The sequence below is a fragment of the Diadema setosum genome, chromosome 1, assembly GCF_964275005.1.
Source record: "Diadema setosum chromosome 1, eeDiaSeto1, whole genome shotgun sequence".
NCBI classification, from domain to species: domain Eukaryota; kingdom Metazoa; phylum Echinodermata; class Echinoidea; order Diadematoida; family Diadematidae; genus Diadema; species Diadema setosum.
The window spans coordinates 52195401-52214334 of NC_092685.1; the positions used below are offsets into that span (position 1 = coordinate 52195401).

At 37.2% G+C, this 18934-nt stretch overlaps 1 protein-coding gene across 1 annotated transcript in view; it reads right to left on the minus strand.

Moving 5' to 3' along the window:
• The window catches only part of LOC140232144 (protein phosphatase 1 regulatory subunit 21-like), a 121779-nt gene that overhangs the window by 90087 nt on the left and 12758 nt on the right, over window positions 1–18934 (minus strand). The window contains exons 13-16 of the mRNA XM_072312293.1: window positions 18486–18641; window positions 17732–17926; window positions 12470–12601; window positions 11463–11615 (exon numbers count right to left, since the gene is read on the minus strand). Coding sequence (XP_072168394.1) covers window positions 11463–11615; window positions 12470–12601; window positions 17732–17926; window positions 18486–18641 — 636 coding nt within the window. The remainder of the gene's footprint in view (window positions 1–11462; window positions 11616–12469; window positions 12602–17731; window positions 17927–18485; window positions 18642–18934) is intronic.

Genomic DNA, 18934 nt, shown 5'->3' on the forward strand with positions numbered 1-18934 from the left:
GGAAATTTCTCACTTCTTACAAAACTACACAGTGTTGGATGGCACAGTTGGATGGCACAGCTGAAACTTCGAGAAGTTTGTGAGATGATAATAGATCCATTTGTATTATTTACGCACATTGCGCATTCATTTGTACACTGTTAAGCATTAGCACTTTTTTTATTCGGGGGTGGGGGGGGGGGGAAGGAGCATTTTTGCTTGTGTGGATCATTTGTTTCAGAGACCAAAACTACAGGTAAGTTCAAATACCCTTCAAATATTTTGTTCAAATGATTACATTGATACAAGATGTACGCAATCCCTGATATTTATGACATGTTAATTCTTGTTACATTGGATGGTTGACTTCTCAACAATAGGTGTGTCTGCTTGCACTTGACCAGATACAGAAACTTAATGTTTTTTTTTTTTTTTTTTTTGGGGGGGGGGGGCAATGATATTCTGCATGACCCCTGCAATGTTCTTAAGTATAAAGCACTTCCTTTGTTTCTTCACATGTTTCTAATCTCTATTTCTTGTCTACACCTGGAAAACTGTACTCCTATTCACATGGCATAAAATGGTGGAACTATAACCTCTGGCTGGTGTGTTTTTCTATACATGTAATAGAACATTATGCTGTTTACATTGCAATGTGAAATCTCTATATCATTTACATTGGGTAAATGGTTCAATACGCTTGGCTACATTTTGCTGTACATTTATTGCATTTTCTTTCTCTCCTGTGGTAAATTTCATCAGTTTGAAGTCTCTTTTCAGCACAAATACTTGATGCTTTACACATCCAAGCTCAATCATCCATGGTACGTTGTATTAATAGAATGATGTATATATCCAGACTTCATAATGATGTTCGAGTATGTTTTTGAATAGTAAGACCTGTGTGTTTCATGTGGAAATCTGAAGGCATACAAGCAGTCATGGTGTAAAGATGCATTCTGTCCTGCTAGCCTTGTGAATCCTACATGTACAAGCAACTTGCCTTATGGAGCCACCCTACACTTGTTTATGAAGTTCAAATCATGTGCAGTGCTGTCCAACATTTTTTTTTTTCTCTCCCTGTGGAAATCTCTAAAAAGGAAAACTGGAAACTCCCCACCCCCCCCCCCCATAGAAAAAAGTGAAGAGAAAGGAATGCCCAAAGCAGTGTTTGTGGGACTGCTTGCCTTTGACTATAAGAAAGTCTGTCACACACAGAACTGACAAACTTCATACACATAGTAACCATCACAAGACAAGAGGCTTTCATTATCTATTTCCAGAATTTGAAAAGAACAGAAAATCCCAGGGATATTTTAATTGATGGAGATAACTGAATCGTCATTAAAGTGATATTTTGTATGTATAGGGAACCTTGATTATGAGGATGACCATCTTTTGTTGCAACTGATTATCCAATTATTTGCGGCAAAACATTATCTCAAAAGATTATCTCAAAATTCAAACTGGGTAAAAGAGGAGCACACAAATTATGTGTAAATCTGCAGATCAACCTTGAAAAGTTCAGAAAAGAGCTGAAAAACCCAGGATAATCATTCACTCCGTATGGGAATATGTGCTACAGATAGACAATGCAATCACTGAGACTACACATTCATGCCAAATATGATGCCTTCACAGATATGCAGTTGAAGCATGAACAGCGAGTATTTGATTCCTTGAATACACAACACCAAAGAGCTTTGTCCAGTGGCCAACTCATCCTGCGAATGGAGCTGAAGAGTCGTCTCTATATATACAGCAGTGACAATGCTGCCTGCCAAGTATGGAGGTAGGAATGGTCGCAGACTGTGAGCTGCGCAATGGCTTGCCAGAGTCATAGATTGACTAGCGCTCACCGGCGTTTTATTCCATCCTCCCTGCCAACGACGAATGCCTATTGGATATTACTTTAGTCAGGGCTGCGGCGACTCAGAATGCTCAGGTGCCAGCGTCCCTGCTTCCCTACCCTGCAACATGCATTTGATTGGCTAATTCATCATACTGGGTAATTCTATTATCTGAGGGCCACAGGGGTGTATAAAACATGTTCTCTGAGGGACACATATATGAAAGGGTGCTTGCTGGAAACCACGATTGAAATTAACTGGGTTGGGTGAAAATAGGTAGACGGTTAGTCATCTTTTTTCTGCTAAGAAAATTGGGTTGTAGTATTTTTGCTCAAGGGGTAAGCTTTATCTGTTCTGAGGGATAAAAAAAAAAAGATTTCTGACATGCTGAGGAGTAGTTTGTCTGGGCTAGAGCATTTCATTTCACTGCGATCATTGGCAAGGAGTGCTTCTTCAAAGAATCCTAAGGCTTATATCTCTTGCATGATGCATACAATGCTAAATTTGTGCCGGGATGGATGCTAATGATAACAAATCGATCATTCTACTTAATGATTCAAAGGGGAACATCTGTCATGACATCATTTTGCAAAGAGTTCTTAGAAACATTAATCAGAATGTTCCTCTTGCATTAAAGCTAGGAGAGAAGAGGAGTGGTCCACATCAAGTAGCTTTACATGAAGATAAGGCTCTATGACCCGATTGTCTGGTTGGTGACATTTCTGTTGAAGGAACATACCTTTAATGCACCATGAAATATTAAACTAGTTCATGGCCTACTAAACTTGGTGAGAATAATTTGTAAAGCGCATGGCGGGCATGCCATGTGGGGCACCAGGCTATAATGTTACTGACTCTAATATGATTCGAAGCATTTAGGGTTAATAGCAGACCGCAGTGTCATGGTACTTTTCAGCAGACAGATAGAGAGAGTGAAAGGAGAGTGAGAGACGGTGAGAAATTAAGAAAAAATAGAAAGAAGGGCTTGGTCAATTTCACCCCTGAAAAATTGGAAATGTAGGTCAGGAGAGGTTAGAAAGAAGATCACGCTGGAGGAAACTGGGCTGTGCGGATACATTTAGGGCAACAGACTGTATCGGAGGAGCAAGAATTGTATCATTTGGGCCAGCAAGTGAGTCAATATCACGAGGAACCAGTTCAGCATTCTAGCTCTCTCTCTCTTCATCTCCCTTGTTACCCTTTGTAAGCAGTCCAAGAGAAGGGACATGGGGAAGGAAGGCCGATGAAGGCCTCTATACCCAGACTCTGTCCCTGCCCACCACACACGTACCCACAATAACATGATGAGTGGGCAGGGCATGTCGTGATGCTAATATCAGAACATATCAAGGGTACGACAGATGGTACATGTACGTGTCAGTAAAGACATTGGGCATGGGTGATACCAAGAGGCCTTTCTATGACATAGCCAACTGTCAATCACATCTCTTACTCTTACACATCTTTGAAGCAAGTTAATATTCTTGATGCCTTTTTTGATTGACTGGTTATTCAAACTTACACACCCAAACGTAGAAATTTACTGAATGCTTCCTACAAACAACTCATTATTTACACATCACAGGCATTGCTTTCACATGATATTTTTATGTGCTGATACTGAATTACGTTTCAGTTAAGATTAAGAGTAAGTCACAGATATGAAACTCTAATCTTCATTTCAGTATCAGTAGATGGTGCTTCAACAACAACCCAACACTCAAATAATTCATGTAATGCAGATGCAATGATCATAGTGTCATGTAAGAAATGTAAAGTGTGAGCAAATATGGCAGAAAGTGGGAAAATCATGAATATAAGAGACAAAGTGTATGAGATAGTGACAGCATCCCTGTCAGTAGAACACACACTCTCTGTCAGCACTGGCCACACACCGACAGACAGACAGTCAGACAGACAGACTAGTCAACATCTGACTGAGAGATAATGTGATTAATATTGACTTCCCAGAATTCCACAGCCTCATGTCTTGACACTGTAGCGAAGAGAGGGCCAAAGGAACGTGATTAATTATCCCATATCACAATAGGCAAGGTAAATAGCTAGCCTTCCAGCAAGCCTCTCTAACCACACGAGGACACAGTAAGCTGAGATCTCATTAAGATTAAGAGGAGAGACAAGGAGACATGCAGGGACAGAGATGACTAAATTAAATTCCTGCTGTCTGCCATAATAAAACCTTGTGCTCTACAAGCATCTAAGTACACTATGTAGAGCCACAGGAGCTCATACAGATACCAGTATACCTAAGCTGGAAAAGGGAGACAAAATATGAGCAGACAAGAGATTAAGATGTACTCATATTCATCTTTATGAAGTCATTGTTTCAGTCAGTATAAAGTAAAACTGGATTGAAACAATATTCATACACTGAATATTTCAAAGAATATCTTATTTGTAATATTTGCACACCTGTCTCGTTTCCCCATTAGTGTAATAGAAAGAAAGCTTTCTAAAGCTGTCCCTGATAATGGAGGTCTTGTACTAGATATAAATCCCTCTGATGGAATGAGTCATCCAAGAATGACTAGCACACTGCCTAAAGCAATGTCTGCAGAATCAACAATGAGTGTTATTAACATCAAGCCTTCTGAGAAAACATTTGCACATTGCTGTCCTCAATATGAGCTTCCCCACTGGCTCTACATAAAAAAAAAAGAACAAGAGTAATCCCACGCCCACTATATCAGCTATAACTTGGTCATCCAGGGTCCATGTAAAAGAACTACGCAGACATGTGTACAATGCCATCTCATCGCTACCTAAATACCTCATAGAATTTATTATATCATAACTGATAAAACATGACCCATTTCCTTAAACTGTGTATTTGTTTGGTGATACCAGTGACATGAATTGATATTTATATTGAATTATAAATGACATACAGTAAAATGATTATCAGCAGTAGAAATTATGAAAATGATGATTATAACAATAATGATGATAATGATGATGATGATGATGATAATAATAATAATAATAATAATAATAATAATAATAATAATGTCACATTACGTCACAATCGTGACTTCCATTTTATAAAGAGATATCATTGCCTCAAGTCTCCCTTTGATTTGCTTGCTAATTTAAACTAATTTCCTCATTTGAAATGAAATAAAAAGAGAAAGTGTATTCTTTAGCGTTGATATCATTCTTGAGTGGCTATGAACAATCATCGATAATTACAACAACACAGAATCAACTGTTAGATTATCGACAAATATGGATCTGAAAAATATTTTGTTGTACTGATGATATACACAAAATAAACACACCATTATATCTCTATTCATTGTGGCCTGTTTACATACATATGTAATTGACAATGAAAAAACAATGAATATTTTACTGAAATAAAGGTTCAGCTTCATCAATCATACAAGACCTGAAATTGTGCATTGAATACAATTTTTACTGGTTGGGTACATACTTGTTCTTGTCTGTCAATTTCAAGTCCCAGAAAGAGAGAACTAAATGAGTATCCCTCAATTCTGTTTTGTGTTTTCCATTGGGGGAGGATGGCTAGAAGGGAGTGTAATATAATAAATCTGAAAGGGGTTGGCATTACAGTCAGGGACAAATTGAAATAGAATGTAAAAAGAAAACTGTAAAGCACCTTAGTCCTAGAAACATACTTCCATTTGTGGGGAACAAGCAGTTCATGGTGTACCGACTGTCAGGTAATGGTTGCGGCATAATACATGCTATAAATAGAATGTGGGAACATGAAAGAATCAGTGGGGAAGTAGGGCAAGGGTATAAAAACATCTGCTCATCATTCCCTGCAGTGAACTGTCATATCTGGCTGAAAGTGGAACATGTAGCCAATAAGAAACCTTCCCATGAAGCATTGCAGAAGTCACAGAGTTCAATCAACCAACACACTTCCAGAGAAGGAATCTATAGCTTTGTCTTATGAGTGATCTCACAATATAGATCACAGATTTGGCAATGAACGTAGCAATCTGTATTTGGCTCCCCTCCATTCTCAAATGAAATATAAATCTCAATTATTCAACTAAATACTACTAATAATCACATCAGAGTTAACATTAAAATAGCAGTTATTGTCTTTGTCAAAACATGAAATGAAAAAATATGAAACGAATGAGCAAAGGCGTATATCATTATGGACTAAAAACCAATTATGGAGTAATGCTGATATTGCATACAGGCTGGAGATTGACTCTTCTTTGAAATCAAATCATATTCAATCAACAACTCCTTGAACTCTGAGTCTTGTACATATTTCATTTTGTGTATACTACTAAATACTAGAAGACTACCTGCACATGATTAAAACAGTCCCTGCATACCTGTCTGACTGTGCTAAATTTCATGCTTCAAATCATCAGATTATTTCTTTGTACCATATTTGTCTTTATTGCATTCATAAACATTCACCTTTCATCATAAACTCTTCTTTTCTTTTTTTTTTATTCACATGTCTCTGAGTGTTGAGTTTTCACACTCATCTCTTTACAAAATCTGATGAAAACTTATGATCTTCTGGGCTGTTTGTTTTTCTCATCATTCTAACAGGCATACTGCAATTATTAAGGTTTGTTTATAAAACATAGGAGTGAGGGTCATGTGACTAGTGGACTCTAACACTTTGCCAGTAGGGCAAAGAACTGACACAGCTATCTGGTCGTTATACATGTATCCAAGACATGGAACATGACAATGTGTGTTTGTGGGTTGACTAATGACATCAATCCACATGAGGGGTCTCTGAGACGTCCCATCACCAGATACCCTTTTCTCTCTCGCACCTTAATAGCAGGCAGCCTTCATTAACCCTCATATCTTGCAATCTGGGACAACAAATGAGGTCTATATACATTTCAAATGAATGTGCACAGACACCGCATGAATGTTCAACTATAGGGATCTAAACAGTCCAAGATGAAGGAATGAGAAAAACCTTCATCTTTATTAGTATTACTGCAGCTAAAGTTTCTCCTGTGGATCGAGGTATGAAAATAAAATGTATCACGAATCATCGTAAACTTTGAAAAGGAAAATGTTACACATGCCTCTTGAAGGCACTGGAAAAATGAAAAGTGAGAAATTTCAGACTCTATGTTAGACATCCTCTGAAATCCATTTCAGTGTTGACCTCAGCTGATATGAATAGGTGTACTCATCAAATTTACTAACTGTTTGATCAAAATATAACACTGTAGATTTACAGTCATTTTTTAATTTCATTTCTCAGCACCCAATAAGCTCCATCAAAAAATAAATAAATAAATAAAAAATCTTGCTGGCCTTTACGGTGTCATCTCTAGTAAATCAAGCCAAAATAGGAATGATGGTGCCTTCTAATATACATCTTGTAATGACTAGTGCACTAACTCACACTAGTATTAGTAGAACCTTCATTGCTATGCAGAATGTTTGAGGATTGAATCTATCGCAACAAGTGTGGAATAGTCTAATGCAAAAACTCTTGACTACTGCAGGCTGGAGGACCATGTATAAGCCATTAGGTAATGATATGCTTACTTCAGCTTACTTTACTTTTAATGACATTAACAGAAGCAAGGACGTTTCATTGGAAGTGGAGCTTTGTGGTTGAAAAGAAACAAAAAAGGAGAAAGATTATAAAATTGTGGTGATCATACTGTAATCAGGTGATTCCTAAAAGTGTGGTTCTATCACCTGTTCACACTGGTAGAAATCTAAATTGGAACTGGATTTGAAGGGACTTTCACATTTCCATGTATCTCACACCTCAAGGGTAGATAAATATTGAGAACAGCTCTGTAATTTGTAGAACACAGGTTTATCTTGCATGCACTAAGCAGAAATGAATTCAATGCTGGCAACCCTTTGAATGATAATAGTGCTATCTTATTTAAGGCACAACTGTTAGTAGAAGGTGCAAATGTCATCTGGATTGGTAGCAGTTATCAGTACAACTGTACTGGGGAATCTGTATGATGTACTACAAGACCTTGATCTATATAGGTGAGACTGGAGGCAAGGTTTTACCTTGCTGAGGACAGGATACAGACATGATGGCCATTATGAGGTCACTTTAACCACAACCTAGCAACCACAACCAAGCAACCACAACTATGCATACAATCTGTCTGCTATCCTTCATGCATTGGCAGTTGATGTCAATATTGTCTCTAAATCTATGAACCATTTCCTTCTTGATACAAAGTATACAGCAACTTACAACAACAACTACACAAAGGTCAATACCATGACGATTTAAGCAAGTTCTTCCTTCAACCGTGCTTTACCTTTGTCTTCAGTTGAGAGATATCAACAGCAGCATAAACTCAATTTTAAACTTTGATGACAATAGCACACCCCCATGGAAAAATTCAAAGATCAACAACTACAATGCACATATATCTGAATAACTGATGATGCATTAATAAGATATTGTGATAGCTAAATAGCTATGATCACTGTAAGCGATCTATACAAAGCTCTGATTGGGAAAGATCGCATGCAGTCGACGTGATTACAGTTGATACCAGAGAGACCATCCCAGCTGGAGACAAGGTTCAGAATGACGCTGACAATCTCACCATCACCCAGAGGATCTCTCCTTGCCTCACATCACCCCACACCTCTTGACGTCAGCAATGTCCATCATCCAATGGAGATTTCTGGCCACTTCCATTTTGTTAAGGGGGCAAGAAGGAGTGATGGCTCATGGAGAAAGGTGAATACACCGTTTAAACATCCCTCCCTAAACAAGCCCCTTGGTACACTCCTGATTTGTCACACAGCTATTTTGGGTCTTCCTATGACACAAAACAGTAGGCAATCTCACACAGGACACGAATGCAGTGTTAGATACTGTGAATAGATCACTTAAACTCTTCACTCTGTGTGCCTATCTACCTAACTGTTCACTTTTAATGTGCATTTATACATGTATCTCTTTCTTTCATGATAGCATCTTGAAGAAAAAAAAAATCAAAATCTTCCATGTGACCTGGATTACCACAAGAATTCAGCTTATGAATATACAACAATCATCAAAATACCAAGATGTCTCATCAGTTTGGGGGAGGATACCCTCATATTAAAATTGAATTCTGAATTTTCAAACCTACAGAATGTATAAGAAAAAACCAAACCTCAATTTGTTATTGTTTTTATCTTAAATGAATATGTACAACAAACATCATATCCCAACTTATACATTCAGCCTGATCTTTTCAGTGTGGCTTACCTTATCTCACATGTTACATTCAAATGTTACAAATTATTTTGCTGTATACCTTACATGAATACATGAGAAAAACACATGAAAGGTTTAGAACTACATTGTATGTCCAGGTCATACACCTCATTATAAATCAACATTAGCTAGTTGAGATATCCTGACTTTTTATTTATTCATTATTTTTGTGACACACAATCTTATAAAAATGCACAAATGCCGGAAAAAAAGAATGAGACAGAATTTTCTTTCTGTCCAATTAATCAAACCAACCCAAATCTAGCAAGTCATTGGTCACTTTAATAATACTTCAGATTGGTAGTACAACAAACATTCTCATAGGATGTACAGGGTTGTGTAACATAGCAACAAACTATGCACGGTCTGTGCATAGTGATGTATTTAAGATAAAAAGACAACTTGTAGCAAGTGAGGAACAGCTGCCCATAATGGAGATTTGATAAGGCATTCCTAGAAACAGCCATGATTATAAAACTTATCTATCACTGTTACATGGCAGAATGCAATATGTGTGTCTCAGTAGATCAACATAACGAGATGAAAATCAGGGCTGGATATTTCTCGGATATTGCTCTAAAACTGTGTCCACAATTACTTCATCAAATATTTAGTGAGTAAAAAATATTTGTCTGATGTCATACCAGGAGCACTGAGTGATTATGGATTATATATATCAAGGGAGTAGATTACAGCAAGTATGATAAAGAAACTATCCATGATATTTCTTTTACACACTCATCCTTCCCTCTCACAAAAAAAGAAGAAAATAACGAACACTTCTGAATAATTTCATTCAAACAACTTCCAAACTAGACATTTATAGACATTAACAAGTACTTCATCAGCCAAAAACTCTTGCTGTTAAGTCTCCTGCTGTCCATATGATTCATTTTTCTTGTCACAAGTGAGCACTTTGATGCAACATGTGTTAACACACAAGCTTTCATAGTGTACATGGGAGAGACGTTTTATAGGAAACTTAAATGTACATGTAACTGCATTGAGTTTGCCCTGCTATGAAGAAAGTCTCTTCATCTTAATACCCAGGCCACTCCTACAAGGAACATGGTGCCATTAACTACCTGTAGTTTAAACACAGTACTTGCTTTGCATATTCAAAGGGACATTCAGTTTAATGATCAACTTTTTATGTACCAGTACTTCACTAATCTATAAACACACAATGCAAAGAGACAACATAAATTCTATAGCCACTTCTAATGAGGAACAATTTTTAGCATCAGTCATATACACACCAAAAAATTCTACACAATCATGGATAAGTGAATAAATGCTGTGTTGTTCACAGTTTGCTGGTTTAAAACAATTCATGAAGTGATAGGGTGAGTCAAGGTCTAGGTAAAACGATACCTTCAGAACTCATCAACATGTTGAAACCACCTTATCTCAAACAGGATATCACGGTGGCAGGCTTTGTCAAACAAAAAAGTCTGAGAAGAGAGGGTAGGCTGCCAATTTCCAATATAGTAAATAGAGAATAAATATGTGTATTTCACTACTGTTACATTTTGTTAACATTTATTTTCCATCAAATTTGTGATCAGTCACTGCTAATACAATATTTGTCATATACTGCAGACCTGACCACACAGTATTCACAATTCACACTTCTGTCAAAGACATGGATCTATACCATTACAATGAAACTACAGTGTATACCACTCTCATGATTTCATAAGATTGTTTAAAGGTACATACAGAATGCTGTAAGGTGGATATATCATACCCTTTTTTATACAATTGTATAAGCTCTGCATCAAAGTAGCACAGTGGGGATTTTTTTTTTTCTGACAAAAATATTGAGTGGTGCCACCAGTCTCATATAGTGAAGATTTACACATCACAGCTACAGTCAAATATGACTGGGTCTACTCAAGGCCACCAGTCTCATATAGTGAAGATTTACACATCACACCTACAGTCAAACATGACTGGGTCTACTCTAGGCCACCAGTCTCATATAGTGAAGATTCACACATCACAGCTACAGTCAAATATGACTGGGTCTACTCTAGGCCACCAGTCTCATATAGTGAAGATTTACACATCACAGCTACAGTCAAATATGACTGGGTCTACTCTAGGCCATGACAACAAACTAAACACCATACATGGGCTAAGTTGTTCACAAACAGTAACCATGGTACCATCTATTTTTTGATGGCATCACTTCAGTGCTCTTTAGAGAAGTTCATGTTATCATCACAGGACTCTGTTACCACAAAGTGTGTTCACAATGATTCATAATGCCATACTTTCCCAGGTACTGAAATATTACAAACCACACAGAAAGTACATACAAGTCACCCTTGTTTTCATCAGCCTCAAAGACATACAACATTAACGAGTAAGGTAAAAAGTGCACTGACCTCTGCATGGAAGCTGACCCCTTTACTGTCACAGATTTGTTGGTGAGTCCTCAGCTCAGCCAGCCGCCCTGTGTAGTGACTCTTGATCATGTTCTCTCGAGACATTTCATCACTTCCACCAAAGTCCATGGCCAATTTGTCTGCTGTTCCAAGCTTCATATGCAACCACAAGACATAAAGAAAAAGATATATTACCAAGATGCACCTCATATCCTACATCTACATGGAGCTATCATCATGTGCAAGCAAACGATTTGCTCTTCCATATGAAATGATAAAAAAAAAACCACAAGCACAGATGCACACAAAATATTGTTCATCACTGAAAACAAACAACTCATATGATGGATTTGCTACTGGTTCCAGGTTAAGTTTTTGATACAAGCTACACAAGTCAGGTTTGTAATAGAAACTAAAGAAAACATAATGAAAAGAAAAAAAAAAACAGAAATTAATCTTAATAGAACCACAGCAATTTCAGAAATCTCTTCCAAGCCCTGTAAAAGCACTATATGTCTTTCCAAGGCATTTGCTAAATTATCTTATAAATCTGCAGTTTTGTAGCCATGAATGTGAAAAATAAACAATGCATAAAATCCACAAACATGAAGATGACATTTGACTTCACATCGCAACATTGCCCACCACGTACGTGTACATTCATTGTCAACTTCACATTCCTTCACAGGCCACCATGTTTCTTGATCAATGGTCACTGCTGCAGGATCACTTGCTTGAATTTCTTTACATCTCGTTTCATATGAAACATTTTTTGCCACCAATATGTGGAGAGACTCTAGGGAAAGTATAGTAACATCACTTATGCATAGAGATATGCTTGTTTTGAATTCGTTTTCATATTTTCTTTTATCCAATTTTATATCTCTCACCACTTGGGACAGTTAGACTCTGGGTAAGATGTAAAAAAAGTGTTTCTTACACTTTTACAATACATCCTTAATGAAATAAAACACATCACAAATTCCAAGGATTCAGCATTCTCTTACCATGGATGTATCTGTAATAATATTGGTTGTCTTGCTCCGATCTGAAGAGGGCGGTGTTTGTTTTTTGACTGGTGACTGCTTCGTCACGGGTACACCCTGGCCATTCAGTATGGACTCTAATTCTGCTGATTTCTACAGAACACAGAAAAATAGAAATACATTGTTGTGGTATATTTCAGAAAATGTAAATCTAGAAAATTTGATACCACAACGTAGGATTTGTCTAAAATGAGATACAATGTTATGTTATGTCTACCAACCAAATCTGGTGAAATCACATCTGATTCACTGTAAGCTCATGTACATACAGAGAAAATTTCAACATTAACTGACTTTCAGTGCTGATCTCCCCACATTTAATTTAAAAGTAAAATCTGTCTTGAGTCTCACGTATGTTGAAAGTCTGATGATATCACTATACAAACTTGTACCTCTCAAATTCCATTTTCTTTCTTGTTAAACTGTTAAAGTCCAGACTTTGACCTTTACTAGCTTTGACCACACTGAATTTCCCATACTAAATGCTATGTTAACCTTTGTAGATGTACCTAAGTCTGATAAAACATCAGCTACAAGTACATGTTAAGCCCATGGGGGGGGGGGGGGTCTAGTTTGGCAAGAGCTTGAAGACCCCTTGTCTCAATGCATTCAGCTTTCTCTTTGTAAGGAGGCTCTATTCATCAACAAAAGGGGACTTAAACTGTGTTCTCGATAGTTATTTCATTCTGATATTTGTTGTCTGTTATAAAGATGCCATTATCAAAAATATTTAAATCAGTAAAAGTCATGTCACATTCATATCAGAATGAGAGTAAAGATGTTGATTATCAGCCTCTAAGACTTTTCTCTTGTTATATTCAAACTGAGTCAAGATTCTAGAAATAAGAGTTACATTTAGAGTTGGAGCAAATTTTGATCCATTTTCAGCAAAGTTTAGCGGTCATCAATGATTTTCTAGGTAGATATCTATTAATGAAAATTAACTTTTCACTGCTAGCTAAATAATCAACTGCTTGATTATCAAGGGATATGCTTTCAACCAAATGAACCAATGAATTATCACAGATTATTTGTCTGATGCTTCTGTATAATGTGTATGTACATAATACATAGATTTGGGTGCTTAGCACTTCATGCTCAAACACTGGACAGAACGGTGAATGTCAGATTTATGCAGATACTTCTATAGTAAACCAAGTTTATACAATGATTAATAGCTACTGATAATAATATAATCAAAGATATGTGTGTATCACAGATAACAATACGAGACATTGAAGCCAGGTTAAGAAAAATTTATAAGAGAAATATGTCAAGACACCGCGAAAGGTACGGCTACTCGGATGATTCATGTGGAGCTTTATAAACTTTGTGGTATGGCACAAAACTGGTTGTATAGATATTAGCCTTACACTTTAAAACACTTGTAGTTTTCACTATCTGGCTACACAAGTTAAGTGACAATGAATGGATGTTAGATATCATAATGTGAAGTTTACATCATGTATTGCATACTACCGAATTAAATTTGCTTAGTTTTCTGTATCTGGTCAATGATATTACAGATACACCCAAACATAAAACTTATTCACAGTATCAAGTTTCCTACATTCATCAGTTGGGGTTCATTCAAACATGCACAAGCCAAAGTCCCTCTTGTTAGTATTAAAACAATTCAAAGTTGTTAAGCAGCATACACTACACATGTCAGTCTACATTTACTGATACAATTAGTAGACATTCAAATTGCATGTGCAATATCAATTAGCAAGACTCCAATGGCTAGGGAGTCATTCCGGAAAGAAGAGATGTTAAGGCACAATGGGGTCTAGATGGGGGGGGGGGGGGGGTGATACTAGAGTTCAGAAAGTTAGACATGGGATAGAATGGGTCATTAGGGTTAAATTCTGAAATAAAATATAACTATGATATCAGATGATATGTAAGAATGACAACACCTTTCAAATCAGACTCATCACACTAGGTTCCGGATCTACTATGATATATCATTGTTAACTAAGCTATTTGCATGACATTAAACAATGTAATAATTCATAGTGCAGTTTTCATAAAGTGTTGTAGTATGTGGTTACCATATACAGTTCTATTACATGGAATAAGATAAAAACAGAAAAGTGACAAGGGTAGATGATGAAAACAGATGAAATAAAGAATGATATTCATGTAATTAGGGTGATTGATATCATAGCTCGACATGTTTCAATAGCTGACTTTCTTTCTCTGAAATCATAATGAGATAACACCACTCCATTCCTTTCTTTGTAGTAGTGAGGCAATACATTGAGATATGAAAACATCTTAACAAGGTTTTCTATCTGACCATTCTGAGGTAGATGTAGGTTAAATAGTTGAAGGTTAATTGGGGATTAAAGGAAGAATGAGGATATACCATGCAGACCAAGAAAGCTAACATCGGATGTCATATACATACACATTGTAACATGCCATTCCGTGGGGCTTACCTCACTACTGCTTGCTATTTGCTAAAAGCATAAAAAAAGGCAGTGGTAAAAGACAAGGAGTGAGCACAAACATGCTACAATCTACCTGACCTGAGGCCACTACATGTTAACTTTAGAACTACCATGGGACTTTGTGATCTGTGCGGGTGTAGAGTAAAGCTCAAAGAACCTGGCCCCTTTTCTTCCAAAGATGTTTTTTCTTCTTCTCTTTTTTTGAATGCCAAATGACCCTCAGTATCCTGTCATATTACAGCAAATATTAAACATGTAAATGTGCAGGATACAAACTGTCAGTTTATCGCAGACTGTTTAGAGAAAACACTTCTGCTTCTCTTGATAGACAAACAGAACACATAATACACTATGAACATTCAAACTCATGTCTGTAAATCAGTTTCTCATTGTAAAACAGTAGTCAATTTATCTACATTTAATTCAGTGACAAAGATTTTTAACACTGTGCTATAATTACTCTTACATGTATTTTAATTTCTTGGACTTTAAAGTAAAAAAAAAAGTTGAAGATCACCTTTCAGTGTAATTTCAATAAATGCAATGGTTTCAGCAAATTTTTGCTCATATATAGTTAATGAACAACTGAGTTAACTCAACTAGTATTGAAAGGATGAAATTTGATCATGAAACCTACACTAACTCTGATGGCTGCTTTCTCTTTTTTTGTGAGTGTGTTACTTAATCAAAATACATTCTAATCACTACAGGCTATCAGTGAGAAGCCAAGCAAATTGAGATTGAGCAGAAGACAGACCTGATTTGCAAAGAATTCAGACACACTTTAAAATAAGGAGAGTTTTGTGAATGAACTTCAGAGACTTAGATTTTTTTTTTGTTCTGTTCTAAATACTGATTTCAAAGTTACAGTCTACACACTTGAAAGAGTTTGGCATGGGATACTTGCACAAATAAAGGCATTCCAGACAATTTTCAAAATTTCACATCATGTAATACATAAATCGACAGCTCCATGTATAGATTTGTGGAATTTATTGTGGTCCTTGAGCAAGCCCCAACTCATGCATTCTTATGGTGAGGCTGCCATGCCATCATCCTTGTCCATTGCAATTTGTTATAAATTTTGAAAACATTCTTATTCCTCATCCCAATCACTAAGAATTCTGACACTCTGTACTCGGTATAACTAATTTATAATTGTTAAAATGTAGAAGTTTGAAAATCATCAGGAGGTCTCTTTTAACACTGGCGAGCAGATGGACTGTGTGACAGGTCATATATACTATGCATTAGAAACAGTCACAGACAAGCTAGGATTTTCAAGAGAGTCAGCTGCATTTTTTTTTCTCCAGAGATTGTAACATACAGAGGTAAAGAAAAGTGGAGAATGGACTTTGCAAAGCAGATATCTTACACCTTATACCCCCATCTCACTAGACGGCGATTCCGCTACGATCATCAAAAATCGATAAAGCGCGGCAGATCGTGGCTTCATCGCTTTAAATCTTCTCCATCATATCTTGAGCAGTTCAGAAGCGCGGAGGGTCGTCACCATCGCCATGGTCGGCGACCTCACTATGGAAGTTTTGAACATGTCCAAAACTTCTGTAGCGAGGTCGCCGTGGTTTTAGAGCGTATCACAATCGTCTCACAAGCACATTAAAAGTGCCACATTCGTAACTCCAACGGGGTAGCAACGCGTCAGGCGTAACTCAAGGGCATCGAAAGCGGCCCCCATCGCCCAGGAAAATTACCACTTTTACAGCAGGAACCAACCATAAACGAACAAAAGCTATGAACAGACCAGGAAGGTGGACATGGAGAAAAGCGTATAAAATTCATTTTTCCTCGTACACTCAGTACTAATCTACTCTGTTTATTTAATTGTTTGTTTGTCATATACCATTGCAAGTCAATGAAAGTAAATTAAGTTGAAATTTTGTATCTTCATGAAATTGTCTCGTTGTAGGATACGATTTGTAGTTTGCTCGTAAGACGGTTCTTTAATATTATATACACATTTTACCCTTTTAACTGAATGGAGGACTTAACTAATAGTAGAATTTCACATCAGGTTTTAATTGGTGTGTTCTAGAATGCTAAGATGTAAGAGTAAAACTATATTCTGCATATCCATGTTGGTTTGACACTGACATCTGCCTGAAAAAATTCAATCATGAAACCCATCTTATACCCCGATCGCTTGAGATCGTAGCATGAGCCCGGCATAAACGTATCACTGTCGCTCCGATCGTATCACTGTTGTAGCGAGGTCTTGATAAGCGTACGAATATCGCAATACGATCACTTTGATCGCAGAAGCAGCGTGTTTCGTCGGCTTGGAAAAGCGGCAAAAACGTGGCAGCGTCGTAGCATTATCGTGGCAGCGTCGTAGCATTATCGTGGCACTATCGCCTACAGCCCAGATTGAGCGTAGAGAAACCGTAGTGTAATCGCCTCGGAGGCCAAACATGGAGACGGACGGTGATCGTGCCACGATTTGTTAAATCGTCACAGATCGCCATGGTCACCATGGTCCCCTCCCTAGTGAGATGGGGGCCTTAGGAACCACATTGTACACACAGCAAAGTACACAATTATTAACTTTTTCTCTCTTCACAATCATTATATCATAATGAGACAAATCTAAAACATTATTTTAATAGCTGCAATGTGCACACAAGTATCCCCGCTTGGAAACAGTCTCTACATCAACTATCTACTTCAATCTGCACACCCTTAACCGTGACTCAAAGCTCCACCCGCTTCCTGTAAGCTCCACCCCCTACCTGTAAGCTCCACCCACCTGCATCTCCCGGTCATACTTGATCTGTATGAGTTGTGCCTCCAGCACCCAGTGCTCCTTCTCCTGCTCCAGGTGAGTGATCCTGCTCCGAGCGGCTCCCAGCTGCTGGGCCAGTCCCTCCTTGCTCTCTGTGGAGCTGAGTAGGACTCTCTGGTTGTGGATGGCTGTTGGGTAGGGCACAGTCTCTGGACATGGCTACCAGCAGGGAAGGGAGACAGGTAGAGAGGTCACATGAGATGACCATCACAACACATTTAACTCATCAATAAATTGGCAACATTCGATGCATAGTCACAAATGTTTGATGAAGTTATCAATGTGGAATACTCTCACAAAATTCAAACTGTAGAAATCTTTCTCTCTGATCTTTGAAACAAATCATCACACACTTGAATCTAATTGGTAACTGGATGGCTGACCATCTTTAACCATTTCATGAAGGAGCTCTTGCTCTTATTGAAGTTGGACAGAGAGCACACATATCTGTTTATACTGCAAGTTTTACTTCCAGTAAAGAGTTCACACAGTAACAGTTTTCTCAAACATTGTATCAAGCAAATAATTATTTATGCAGACTCATTATGCTACACAAAATTGCAAACAGTTATATAAAAATTTTGGTTCATCTGTGAATCTATTCACTGCACATACTTTATGCAAACTACAAGATTGTTGCAAGTGGATTTTTAATATGGAAAGAAAGAGATACCCGTCAGGTGAACCAATGCTATTAAAGTCATATCTAATGAGATACCTTGTTAAGTGCTGTCATGAATGTGACAGCTCTTTGCCTCAATGCAGACACACATGGAGAACTCTGTACTGGTGATGCATGGTGGCTGTTGCTATGGTTACTGAAGCCGGCAGGACTGCTGAAGAAATCTAGATTGGTTTTCATGAAGTTGGCAAGCTGGATGAAGTGAGTAAGAAAAAGAATAACAGGTGTTTGAAATTCAAATGTGAAAAATACAGTGTATGTATGTATATCTATATATCTATATATCTATATCTATCTATCTATATATATATATATATATATATATATATATATATATATATATATATATATATATTTACTGAATAAGTGTTTTGTAAATAAAGTCATGATAAAGGAGATAAGAATGATTACAAATATTTGTAAAAAATGCTTACTATATACTATCTGTAAATATACAATGAAATTCAATATGTTTTAAAATTCTC